The sequence below is a fragment of the Panicum virgatum genome, chromosome 2N, assembly GCF_016808335.1.
Source record: "Panicum virgatum strain AP13 chromosome 2N, P.virgatum_v5, whole genome shotgun sequence".
Taxonomy (NCBI): domain Eukaryota; kingdom Viridiplantae; phylum Streptophyta; class Magnoliopsida; order Poales; family Poaceae; genus Panicum; species Panicum virgatum.
In genome coordinates this window covers 20,928,133-20,942,249 of record NC_053146.1, presented here as the reverse complement: position 1 = coordinate 20,942,249, position 14,117 = coordinate 20,928,133, and the positions used below count along the sequence as shown (strand labels likewise).

The 14,117-nt window shown below is 44.8% G+C and overlaps 1 protein-coding gene across 1 annotated transcript; it reads right to left on the bottom strand.

The window, feature by feature from the left end:
* Positions 1-8,069: 8,069 nt before the first annotated feature.
* On the bottom strand, positions 8,070-8,859 carry LOC120662487. Its single transcript, XM_039941625.1, has 3 exons — positions 8,719-8,859; positions 8,246-8,601; positions 8,070-8,076 (listed from the first exon to the last, which is right to left on the bottom strand). The coding sequence occupies exons 1-3, from the start codon at positions 8,755-8,757 to the stop codon at positions 8,070-8,072; spliced, it is 402 nt and encodes a 133-aa protein (XP_039797559.1). The 5' UTR covers positions 8,758-8,859.
* Positions 8,860-14,117: the final 5,258 nt, after the last annotated feature.

Here is a 14,117-nt window from a genome sequence, read left to right as displayed (position 1 = left end):
TAAGTTCGAGGACTTTTTTCCGAAATGACCGGGAAACGCAAGATCTGGTATTCCAAGGAAGTTCGGGGACTTTTTTGCGAAATGGCCTAAGTTCGAGGACTTTTTTGCAAAATGGCCTAAGTTCGAGGACTTTTTTGCAAAATAACCGGGGACTTTTTTGCAAAATGGCCTAAGCTCGAGGACTTTTTTGCAAAACATCCGGGGACTTTTTTGTAAAATAGCCTAAGTTCGAGGATTTTTTTTGCAAAATGACCGGGGGCTTTTTTGCAAAATGGCCTAAGTTCGAGGACTTTTTTGCAAAATGTCCGGGCTTTTTTGCAAAATGTCAAAAGTTCAAGGACTTTTTTGCAAAATGTCGAGGTCTTTTTTTGCAAAATGATCTAAGTTCGAGGACTTTTTTTGCAAAATGATCGGGAAACGCAAGATCTAGACCGTCCGCCCGGCCGATCTGACGGCCGGGAATTGCGGGCGACGTGGCGCGATGTGGTGGCCGAGCTTGGGCCGCGTTTAGAAGTATAGAGATTTGATACGTAGTATATATATATTGGATGGAGCTCAGACGTGTTGATAAGTACTCCTCCATACTCGAAAAAGAAGTTATTTTGGACAAAGTTTGGATCAAACATTAGGAATATAAGTCATGAATAATTTTTAAGTTTTTAAATTTCAAAATACAAAAACCATATGAATAGATTTGTTTTGAAAAATATTTTTATAAAAATATAAATATATCACTTTGTGATAAATGTGTTAATAGAAAAAGAAGTCAAAGTTAAGTTTTGCAGAGCATGTCGCTATTCAAAACGACTTTTTTTCTGAGTTTGGACGGAGGACAGGCAAACATTGGTCGTACCGCTGTTTTCCAATATATTACATATGTAACATCCAAGTGTACGTTCACACTAAACTTCAACTTATGAAAAGATACATACGTGGCGTGCACGTCTTGGACGTGTTTAATAAACAACGAACACAAAGGAGGAAGTTACGCAAAGAGCTCGCGATGTACATTGTAATATAAATATTCATTAGTTTGCTACTCTCATAAATCTTGTAGACTATAGGTTACACGTTCACATTGTACCCATATAGCAAAAACCGACCCGGTTATGTTGGACTAGAAAAACCATGAAAGGGTGACACAATCGGTTTGGTTCATACTAAAGGTTCAGTCATGCAATTGAACTGGTGCGAACCAGTTGAACGGCCCGATTTTCTACTGAACCAGTTTTCAATGAACCAGTAATTAATTGGACACAGTTTAGAACGTTGGACAATAGACCACTGCAGTATTTTCATGTTATCTCATATATTACTTCATATGTGCTATATTTGGATAATTTGTTTTCCATGTATGATAGAAAAATTGCATATTTTCTATATTGTTCATGAGAAATTCATATTATATTGATAAATAGTGCACCACTATAAAAAGAAGTTTTAGAGGCAGGTAAAAATATATTTTCAAGGGCGGGTGCGGTACATGCCCCTACAAATCAATTTCCAAAAAATAAAAAATAGGAAAAAAATTAAAAACAATAAAAAAGAAGAAAAATATCACAGCTAACCAGCCACCGGCCACCACAACAAGCCACTTTACTATGGGGGTACAACTTTTTGACGAAATATGCACACTTACTTTATTGTGAAACTTCTATACTATGATTATTGTGAATATAGAAAAAAATATGCCAGATATATTTCAGTGTACAAAGGTTAAGATTGTGGAAACTTGAAAAATATGACTTGAGTTGTATAAGATATTATATAGTCACAACCATATGTAGGACAAAACTAGTAAATGATTTAAATGAACAATATATAAAGTACAAAATTTTAGATCTTACCAATACAATTTTGATATGGAACGACTTTACATCTGAGGTTGTTTGAAATAAACCGAAACCTGTAGATTTTGTAACTAGACAACTTAATGATTTTTCAGACTATTAATGACCTTAAATAAAAAAGTTATCAACTACAAAAATTTTAGATCTTGTCAAACTCTACAATTCTAGTATAAAATTTGTCTTCATCCAATATTATATGAAAAATTATTTTTTTTGCATGAGACTAATTGTAAGTGCAGGTAATGCCATTGACCATAACAATATTTTTAGAGGCAGGTGATGTCATCAGTGTCATCATCTGCCCCTAAAAATACGTTTCTAGGGGCAGTGATAGCGTCACATGCTCTTAAAAATGGTGGCTATTTTCAGGGATACCATCACTCGTCCTTAAAAATATATTTTCAGGGACATGTCAATTGATACAGTACATTCGCTCTCTTTGTAGGAGAGATTTATCTTTTGACCTTTCTCTGGAAAAAGTAGGATGTTCCGACTAATCGTTTTTCAGCAGCGAGTGACCCATTTGTTAAAAACTAGTAGTTTGAGCGGTTCGATTACCGTCCGGTTGTCATTCTACGATTGTACCCCAATTGTCGTGTCTTATCGATCACATCCCAATTGCCATAGTTGTACTGTTATGAATGCAAACCTATTAGGTTAATTTAGGCCCGAGCTATTCGTTAGTTGTGAGCTTCATATGACATGAGCCGAGAGGGGTGTTAGCTCACGGGCATGGCAACGTGGACGGTACAGATGTAAACGGATTGGATATGCACGGATATTACTGATATCATATTTATTTTTATATTTTTATTTGAATATGGAGTCGAATATAGATAGTGCTAGCTTTTGCCGGATAATATTGTAATGGATGTCGACATCATAAAAATGTAACTTTTGAGTATTCGGATACAGATCGGTTATGTATATTGAGTACTCGGAAACAGATACAGAAAGTTAAAAACCCTTCCAGACCGGATCAAATTCAAATACAGTCAGAAAATATCCGTACAACTCACGTCCCAGTGAACGGCCCCCACCACGAAGTGTTGTTGCAACAAACATGCTCATCTCCCTAGATTGTCAGACGCTACAAGCGTGCACCAGACCTTAGGTCGGGTTGCGCCAGGTTCGGACCAAATCAAAAGAAATCCAACGTTCTTCTGTCGGTCCATGCCTGACCCGATCCGACCCGAGCTTCGGGTCAAAATTTGGCACCAGCAATGCGTGAAGAAAGTGGTCTTTATAGCCACTGTAGTATTTATATGGACCGCCTATAGCATTGCGGAGCCGGTCTTTATGGAAAAGATCTCTTGAGCCACCCCGATAGTACTATGGGTAGGTCATAAGAAATAAAATAACAATTTATCACTCTCATTCCTCTTTTTTCTCTCCTCTCTTACAATATCATATCATTAGTACTTTTTTTTGCACTATACATTGTGGAAATTGCAATAAGTATAGCTCGCTGTTACAGGACCCACCACTAAAGACTATTTAGTCCATATACATTGGTTTTCCCTCAGCCCATGCTGGCCTGATGTACGGACCTGCACCTATCCGCAGCCTGGCTGCCTGACTGCACCTGCCACCGCGCCTAGCCGTCCGCGGTCTGCCGCCCGCTCCTGGCCGCTCTTGCCCGTCCACCGCTGATCCTCCCTTCGCCATGCGCAGCTGGCCGTCCACTGCGCGCACCTAGCCGCGCCCTGGCCCCCAGCGCTCCGCGCAGAGGAGACACGAGGGGAGGAGTTTGGGAGGCGATGAAGAGATGGCGGCGGCTGCGGGAGTGAAGGGTGGGGAGCGAAGGGTGGATTGGAAATTAGGATTAGAGTTGGCAATTTATGTGTCCCTTTGTTGGACTGAGCCACAAAATTATATGGACGGCATAGGAATGATTTTCAATGTAATGTCAGGTCATCGTACGGACCCGTGGGCTAAAATTGTAGCCTGAGCCCAATCCGAATTTTTGGTTGGGTCAAAAAAAGTAGGAACGTGCCCGGCCATGCATGCTCTTTCGGTTGGTTTGGATCTTTTTTTTCATGCGGATCTATTCGGGTTCATCGGGTCGAGCAGCCATGATCAGGTATAGCCCGCACCATCACCATGGCTGTGTTTCTGTTATCAAGCTACACGATGGTTGTGGCTTAGGGTTTTTGGAATCTGTTAGGAAAATAAGAATTTTTTCTAATGTTATCTCGGTTGGTTCGGGTCTTTTTTCAGGCGGATCTATTCGGGTCCATCGGGTCGAGCAGCCATGATCAGGTATAGCCGCACCATCACCATGGCTGTGTTTGTGTTATGGCCATGATCGGGTATAGCCCGCACCATCGCCATGGCTGTGTTTGTGTTATCAAGCTACACTATGGTTGTGGCTTAGGGTTTTGGGAATCTATTAGGAAATAAAAATTTTTTTCTAATGTTATCTTTATCGGATGAACATCAAAACTAGATGCAATACCCTAGAGAGATTATTAGGGGTGTTAATTGGTGACTCTTAGGTGCACCTCCAACCCTCTTTAGTTCAAAATTTTGTAAAGTAGTACAAAATTTTGAACTAAAGAGGGTTAGAGGTGCACCTAAAAGTCACCAATTAACACCCCCAGAGATTATAGAGATTGACCTCCCGCAAGTGGAAGGTGTAGAGAATCAAACAATATTGGTTTATGTCTCTAATCCGATGTGAAAAGATCGGATATGGTGAAATCCTAATAATATGTAGGGCTTGTTTGGCAGGGCTCCGGCTCCTCTGGTGGAACGGCTTCCCTAATGGAGTTGAAGCCGTTTTGGAAAACATTTGGCAAAACGGTTCCTCCAGGTTGTTTAAAATACATAGAAAAGGTAAAATGCCCATAATACCCTTCCTTTTCTAATTTCTTTTTTCCATTTCTTTTTATTTTTCTTTCCCTCTTTCTCTTTCCTCCTTATCTCCCTCCCGTCGCTTCTTCCTCCTCCCAAGCGCCCTCGGCCGCCTCACCCAATCCACCTCGCGGCCCTTGCCCGCGGCCGCCGGCCGGCCACCTCCTCCTTGCGGCCCCTGCCGCGGCCGCCGGCTAGCCACCTCCTCCCCATGGACGTCGTCTCCCAACTCTCGACCGCCGCTCAGCCTCCCGTCGGAGCCCGCCACTGTGGCCGCCCGCCTCAACCTCCTCCCTGCGGCCCCTAGCAGCGGCCGCTGCCGGGCATCTCCTCCCCAGTGCCGCCGGCCCTTGGGTGCCATCCGCCCCCGCCTCGTACAAAGACCCTCTGCCGCCGCCGAAGATTGGATCCACCTCAACCGGAGTAGATCAGCTTATTCCGGTGACCGAGCTGCCCTCCCTGCGCGTCATCGCCGGCGGCCGCCGGAGAGGATTCATGGGCGCTACTGTATCACGTGGGAGGGAGGAGAACGGATGGAGGAGTCTGCGTTTTTTCCTTTCCGTCGGGGCTTGACGGGGTAGGGGAGTGGCAAAATCGTTGTTATTACGACCAAGTTCAGGGGTAAAGGTGGACGACCGCATGTTGGGCAGGTGCTGGAACCACGCGGAGCCTCATTTTCCTGGCTTCTCCTCGCTTGTGTAAGCCGCGAGGGGCTCCAGCGAGGGTTCCAGACCTGGAGCTGGTCTCAAAATGACCGTTTGGCAGGGCTCTGCTTGGAGCAGGTTTTGGAGCTGCTCTTGGAGCCTTTCCAAACAGAGCCGTATTCGCTTGCATCTACCCGGCGCGTTTGGCAAACCTATGGGAAGGATGATGGGAATTAGCGGTGGGAGTTCGTGGAGGAAACTCATCTAGGAGTTTGATTTTAGTCTCAATCCCTTATTTGACTTTTGGAGAGAATTAGAAGTGAATGTTTAAGAGAGAATCTATATTTGTACTTCTGATAATTTTCGGTTGCAGTGATCCTCATAAATTTCTGATCGTTGGATTGCCCTAAAAAAATTCTGATAGTTGGATTGGAACTAACCATTCAAATTCATCAGCTCTCCTCCCTCATCTTCAAGTAGACTATTCGGGCCATGAGTGACGCTTTGGGAAGCCGCTTTGCCCCTATATATGGATGCAACTTACCTAGATAATACAAGGTTCGCGAAATATTTTGGATTCAGTTATTGTAGCATTTTGTTTTTATTTGATAATTAGTGTCCAATCATAAATTAACTAGGCTCAAAAGATTCATATCATCATTTACAGCTAAACTGTACAATTAGTTATTTTCTTAAATTATATTTAACGCTTTATGTATATGTCCAAAATTTCGATATAACGGACTAAACATGGCCAAAGCTTAGCCGATCAGGGGGCTAAACCAGTATATAAAATCCTCGTCTCCTGTGTTCTATTGTGAGTGTGCTACCGTGGAGTTTCCCGGCAAAGCAAAAACCAAGGAAATGCGTGGAAATTAGCCGGATTTGGGTATGGCTTGCCTGGACTCTCGCATAGGCCCCGTTCACTTCTCAAAACTTTTTCAACAGTATTTGTCACATCGAATTTTCGGATACATACATGGAGTATTAAATATAATTAAAAAATTAACTAATTATATAGTCTAACTAATTAGCATGAGATGAATCTTTTAAATCTAATTAGTTTATAATTAGATATTATTTGTTAATTAACAACGAAATATACTACAATAAGTTTTCATCATTTTTTCGCGAACTGAACTGGTCCATAGTAGTTTACGACGTCTTTCGTCTGGCCGGGATGGTTTGTCCGGTTGCCTTTGTCTTGGTTCAGGTCTACCTTATTCCTTCCGGATTGACAGTTCGTGGAGATTGACACCGTCGTGGTCTGTGGACAGAACAACAGCATTGCCAGACACGCGGCAACCGAAAGGGCCGTTCGAATTTTCCGTGCCTACTTTCACACGCTCACAGATAGGGCTGGAAAAAAAAAGCTCGCGGCTCGCGAGCCGGCTCGGGCTCGGAGCGGCTCGGCTCGACTCGGAGCGGCTCGCGAGCCTGGAACGAGCCGAGCCGAGCCTCTTTTTTCGGCTTGCTAAAATACCGAGCCGAGCCGGCTCGCTCTGGCTCGCTAGCTGAGCCACCTATGCACCACTTGTCAATTGTCATGTAATTTAAAATGTTTTCTCTTCATTTTATCTTGTTGTGGCTATGGTACTGTTAAAATCTAGATATGATACTGTTAAAATCTTTATGTGGTACTGTTAAAATCTTGATGTGGTTGCACTCTTGTATGTGATCTGTAAATCTATGAACTGTGATGCAAATGTGCAATAACTAGCTGTGGCTCGCGAGTCGGCTCGCGAGCCGATAACGAGCCGAGCCGAGCCTCTTTCAACGGCTCGTGAAATTACCGAGCCGAGCCAGGCTCGCTCGCTGGATGACCGAGCCGAAAGCAGTATGGATGAATTCGGATCGGATACGGATGAATTCGAATCCGGATATCACCTTTTACCACATTTTAATTCGAATACGAATACAAATCCGAATCTTCTCGAATACGAATACAAAACAGATGGTTCGAATTCGAATTCGCATTCGGATGTTTACTCAGAATCAACTCGAAATTATTTTCCTAAAATTTAATCTAGACGAATAAGATATTAGTGTCAACTTCATAGATAGCCAACTCGAATTAAAATCAAAGTACTACATAGATCAAAGTAAACTAAAATATGTGTTCTTCATACAGTACCATACCAAATCAAAGTGAAATCCATCCTTAACAACAATGGTACGACCATTAATGTTAAATTAGATAACAAAGTACATGACATTCAACTCAAGTGAACTAAAACTAAAGTGTTTTCTGGTAGCAGTCATCAGTAGGAGCTGGCAGCAGACAACAGTAGTAGTACTCAGTAGCACAACTAGCACAAAAAGGTCAAGCACCTCTGATCGCCTACAAAAAATTGTTAATTTGTTAATAACACATGTACAGATTTGACACAATTATCTAATAAAAAATCCAAAAGGAATGGTGAATACCTAAAGAGAGAGCAATCCTAAACATCTTCCAGTTCCACAATGTTGTCACCGTCGACATTGTGGTCAGCAGCATTAGAAGTATCTACATCATGAATGATGATATGTATAAACAAATAAATCTGAGCATCTGAAACTAACATCATGTAGTCAAGTTAAATAGTTTATGTACCTCCATCTTGGTCGACATCATCATGAATACTAAAACCAGATAAATCATCAATGATTGAAGATACATCACTTGGATCTGAAAGAATAGACAACAATTACATGGGAAAAATCAGCAACAACTAATCTACCAACTGGACATACAAGCAAACAGTACTGAGAAGTATAGAAGTGAAAAATATCTTTCCTTGTAGCCCTTATCCAATCCTTTGTGCAAATAAGTTCCTCGACAACATGAGGGTCCAAACGACTATGATATTTGTGAACAACTCTTCCTCCAGCACTAAATGCAGATTCAGATACCTCTCATTTTTTTCATCATGAAATGAATGATAGTGATTCCATAGGCGTGTGGTACCTTGATTGCTTTGGGAACTAAGAACATCATCACAATACTTGCATACTGCCATCGGCTTCTTGATAACCATGTCATCCACCTTTTCTTCAACAAAAACTTCAGTGAAATGCTTCCAAATAGGTGAAGTTTTCTTCTTTGCACGCTTGACTCTGGTGGGTGGAGTTCCTCCTGCTGCAGCCTCAGATTCAGTCACAACATTAGCTGCACCACTTGCTTCTATATTAACCTCTGTGTCCCTCTCACTTGCATTCACATTAGCAATGCCATTTAGTTCTCCTCCATTTACAGATGTCGCTGACCTCTGCAACGAAGAAATTTGATATTGAAAATTCTTGTAAAAGTTGATAGATTCAATCCATTTACATATTTCAGTTGATAGATTAATTTTTTGGGAAAGGTTGCCTCAAAAATGAAATACCTGGTTATTTCTTGACGACCTTGTGTTTCTTGAAACCATGGTTACTGATATGCTTCACCTGTCCCTTTGATTCCAATTCTCTAAAACACGAGGTTAAGTATTAGAGAGGCTTGTTAGATTGGATCTGATATTATAGCTATCTTTTTTTTCAAATTTAAAGCATACATTAGTTAATTTTGCAACAGTTTAACAAGCTACTCTATCTATATTTTGGCAAACCACAAAGATCAACTAGGCAAACAGTAGTTCAACAACATAAAAGAATGAAGCATGACACAGCTGCTCAAGAACACAGAAGCATAACAAGCATCATATCAGGAGTGGTAAAAATATAGAAAAATAATTTTACATCAACACATTTTCACATGAATGGCCATATATGCTCTGTCGTTCATCATACAGGGCACCAAGTTCATGATCCAAACATAGAAACATAAAAAATGTCACCTTGAAATCAGAGGAGGGGCTGCCGTAGGTGCACAAATTTGGAGGGGAAGTAAGAGCGCAGACCTTCACTGGCGAGGCAATGGAGCAGCAGACTAGACCACCGTGGGAGATGAGCAGCTGCCGTGGGAGGATGAGGAGGAGCAGGAGCAGCCGTGGGAGGACCAGAGGACGAGCAGCCGTCGGGGGCGCTGCCGCCGGGCCGTCGCGCCGCTGCCGCCGGGCCCGAGCAGGTAGGGTTAGGGTGCACAGTGGGGAATTTTTGCCTTTGGATGAGGAGAAAATGGGAGCTGTACATGGATGGATAAGGTTATAAGGTTCGCGGGTAAAGGATTTTTGCGCGCGCAGGCAGAGGAATCATGGAGCGAAGCGATGGCGCCAGCAGGAGGAAAAGGCGCGAAGTCCGCGAGCGGCGGGTGCACGAGCGCGCGGCTGAAATTGTTCGCGGATAGCGGATACATCCGGTTTCAGATCCGGATTCGACAGAAATTCGGATATCCGGATCCGGATCCGGATTTAGTAATCGAATTCGGATGCTTTCCATTTGCCATCCACATTCAATTCGAATACGAATTCGGATATCCATATTTGCGTTTTTAGCGGATACGAATACGGATAATTCGGATTTCCAGACATCCGAATCCATCCTTAGAGAGCAGGTCATGTCACGGCAACATGGGCATAGTGACAACAAGAATGCAGTTACGAGAGAACCAAGGGCGGAGACAAGGGGCGGCGGGCAGGGGCCAGCCCCCTCAACGTTGGTGCAACTCCACGTAAAACCCTCTAATTTCATTGCTAATATTACTCATTAACAAAGTGTGGCTCCTCTTGATCTAAATTGGCCCCCCTTATGTTTTAATTCTGGCTCCGTCCTTGGAGAGAACGGAAATCTCAAATTTGTACGGGACTCTGACAGTGATAATATATTCTCTCCGGAAAGAAATTGAGGGTGAACAATAGAGCTTCGTCCAAGCAAAGTATGTCACTTGTCCTGACTTGCCTTGCTTTGCTCTGGGTTCTTTTTTTTTATAAATAAAACAGCTCCGGCAGGAAACAGCCGGACAATACATTAATAGAGAAGAAGAAATACACAAATAAAATACAAAAGGTGTCGCAGTCTTGTTGAATGTTTGGTCTAGCAAATAGAATCTTGTGTCCACAGCAATGAAGAATGACATCCATCTTTACTGAGTTGGATGGCCTCGTTGCTATAGGAGGTACGGGTCTATAATTTCAGGTGCGAAAATTTTGAACTACATTTATATTGATCGAATGAGGCAGCAAACAAACCAATTGCACTACAATTTCTTCTTGATAATTTCTTATCAAATGACCGTGTTTTTCCGCAGTGGCGAAGCCACCTCAGGAAATGACCTGGGGCGGATTTTTACGATAAAATTTTTGCACAGCCATAGTGAGGCACCAAGGCTTGCTGCTCGGCTGTAGGCGCCCGCGGCGGTGGCGCACGGGATCCGCTGGCGCAGCCGGCGGATGCCGAGGTGGGGCTGCAGGATGGACGGGCGCGGAACGCCATCGCGCAATGGCAACGATGCGCCGGCGTGAACGCCTGAGCGGGACTGCAAGCAGGGGTGGATGGTGAACTGCTGAAGTCGTTAGCGGCGTCTGGTGGTAAGAAGAAGCAATACTAGGCTGGGGTGCTAGGCTGAACCGCTTAAGAGGCCGCAGCTCACTCGACCGGATGGCCCACAAGGCCACGATGTCCTCTCGCCCAATGCCCCAATGGCCCAATCTGAGTCTCGCGACTCTCGGCGGTAGGACCATCGTCCTCGCGTTCGAGGGACGCCGCCGCACCGTCATGAGCCCCTGCCGAAGTTGAGAACGGGGGATATTGTCAGCACCCACGAACCGGAGAAAGCATCTACTACTATGGGCTGCTGCACCAGGAAGCCTACTGTCCGTTTTGGCGGCAGCGAATGGTTGGCTAGATGTGTCTGCGCGCATGTATTAGACCCAGCTCATGTAAACACAAAAGAGTTGCCGGATACTGTGTGTGCGAGGAGAAAGGGTATTGAGCACCTTGTATGAACTATTACTCCTTCCTCAAGTAACCTGTCCTCCAGAAGCTAATTCCCTGTTCTGCTCTGTTCTTTCTATGTTCCTCAAATCCATCTTTCTTCTTCTTTCCCGCTATCTCTACAGAAGCTAATTCCCTGTTCTGCTCTGTTCTTTCTATGTTTCTCAAACTCATCCTTCTTTTTTCCCCGCTATCTCTACTGTTAACAAATATACTCTGGATCTCGCCTTATAGAGGCCTAGAGCGGCCGCCCAGCTCGCCCTAGTGGTGGCTCCGCCTCTATTTTCCAATCTAATTTGGATATTTTTTGAGAGAAGAGAAATAACAACAAAGAATCCACATACAACATTTCACAATAAAAATGAAGATGTTGGCCACTTGATAATTGACATAAGGGATTACATCATCCATCTAGGCTAGGAAGCTTTGTCTGTTTGAGACATGATTCATTTGCTAAAAAATACTAGGAAAACCACGAAAATATTGTAATTATCATGTTAGACACGGACGGAGGAAGTTGCTGGAGTCAAGGGACGCGGCAAGGGGCATGAAGGTCGCGCCATTGGTCTAGTGCAGCTGCTAAGCAGGAGCAGGAATAGGTTGCCAATCGGTCTCCGGTTGCCCATGACACCATTCGCAGTAAGAGTCCTACAGACGTCGGATGTTTCTATGGTGCAAGTTAACTTGCTATACAAATTAATACTATATATGCTATGGTTTTTTGACTGTCATCTAGCAAACTTTGTTCGGCAGGCTGTGTACTATACTTTTGGCATTAACCCACCTGACAATATTGGTCATTTGTTGGGGTCTTGACTTAATGGTTATCCGGCAAAGCTTAAAAAACAGTTGCTAGTTGGAGCGTCGGCCATGTGCTGGGCAATTTGGCTATGTCGAAATGATGTGGTCTTCCATCGAACCAATTCTAATCCTTACTTGAAGGTAATCTTAAGAGGGATCCACTGGGTGAGGTCTTGGTCGCAGCTATCTGAAGAGGAAGCGATGAAAGCCATAAAAAACAATTGTCAGCGGCTCGAGGCAACTACTATGAAGTTCTTTACCAGGTGTGGGTGGAACTTTTAACGCAGTAAGCTATCTAAGGTTTCTTTTATGCGCTGTATTAGCTCAGACCAACTAAGTTTTTACGGAGTTTGTTTCTTAGCTATGCTATGACAGCATGCGCGCTGTGTTGCTGCTTGTAGGCTGTAGTCATTCACTTGTGAGTGATCAAGGTCGGGACTTTTCTTAATCTAATATATATATATATATATGCTATGGTTGGACTTTTTTTAGTCAAAAAAATATTTTTTTACTTCATAGTTGCAAAAAAAGATTTTTTAAGTTCTTCGTGACGGCACAGTAGCTCCACTTGCTCGTTCCGTTGCTTCTTTTAATAAAGAATTAAGCCAGCCTCTATATCTATAAGATGAATATACAACCAAAATATTATGATAGGTCTTAGACTCTAAATGACAAATAAGGGATTTCACGAAACAAGAGAAAAAGCTAGAAAACAAAATGTAAGAAAGCTAGAAGGCTAAGCTTCATAATTTCTTTTTGTTCTCGCTCCAACCTTGCAACATCTTCGTACAAGCACCAATCCATCGTATCTCTTGTCTACTTAGAAACTTGATGTCCGGATCATATGTTGCTTGTCAAATCTCTTCTTTCCTCCACTGACCATGATGGCCCTTTCAAGGACTCCAAAGCGATGCTCCAGCAGGAAAGCAACATTAAAGATGTCGCCGTCGCTCGAACCAGCAAGTCAGTTCTTCAGTTTTCACGTGGAGCAATCATTGGAGGTTGAGGTCCTCATAGCAAAACCCTCGAGGCCTCAAGAAGAAGAACGATGCACCATGGCACTGTTGTTACCGGCAATGGTCGAAGACCGAGCGAGACTTTCATCCAAGAACTTGTACAACCTGACGATCGCCCACCTCTAGCATCTGCCACCACAATGAAGCAGACAACATCGATTGCGGGTCGCCAGCTGCTGCCACCACCATGATGCGAGACATTAGGGTCAAGCATGGCACTGCCACCATGGCCCACCGGAAGAAGAGTCCCGGCTAAGCCGAGCCATCGCAAGGCCTCTAAGGCTATCCACACTCATGAAACTCTATATCCATCCTCTAAAAGGAATATTCCTGCTTGATTATCGAGATTCTCTCCTTTATATCCAATTTCCCCGCACTCATCCCTCCGCTATACCTCTACTCTATATCAACTACCAGAGAATGGGACCCACATGTCAGCCTCCCAACCCCGCCGGCCTTCCCCTCCCTCTCTCTCTCTTCCTCCTCCCTCGCTCCCTCCGACAGCCTCCACCTTCCTCGCTCGCTCCGGAGCCTTCCCTCCGCCTCGTCGCCCTCCTCCGCGCCCCCTGCTCTCCCCGCCGACGATCCTCCTCCCTCCTCACCGGCACCTCGAGCTCCACGCATCAAGCTCGCAAGCCCTGGGTGCCTCCACGCCGCGCCGCCCCCTCTAGCCTCCTTCCTCCTCTCCCCTCCACCTCCTCTGCTGCACTCCCCTGCTCCCCTCACGGATCCGGCGGTGGCAACGGTGACGGCTCCTCCACCGCTGCCGTCCTCCCTCCCTCCCTCGCCGCCTTTCCGGCTCCACCGGACGGCCGTGCTCAAGCTCCTTGCAGCGGCTCCTCCCGGCGGCGCTGCAGTTCCTCGTCACCTTCGGGGCGGAGCACGACCGCGGGTGGACGGAGCAGGCGGCGCGCCGTCGGGGCCGAGCGCGGCTGGAGCGGCACGCATGGCAGACTGGCAGCACGGAGGATCGCGCGCTCCTCTCGCCTCCTCCTTCCATCTTCCTCTCCCTTCATCCCGACGCACCTCTACGGCATTGATCTGGCGCCCCCTCTCCAGGCGGCGGCGGCGGCGTGCGGTGCTGCAGCGGCCAGGCACAC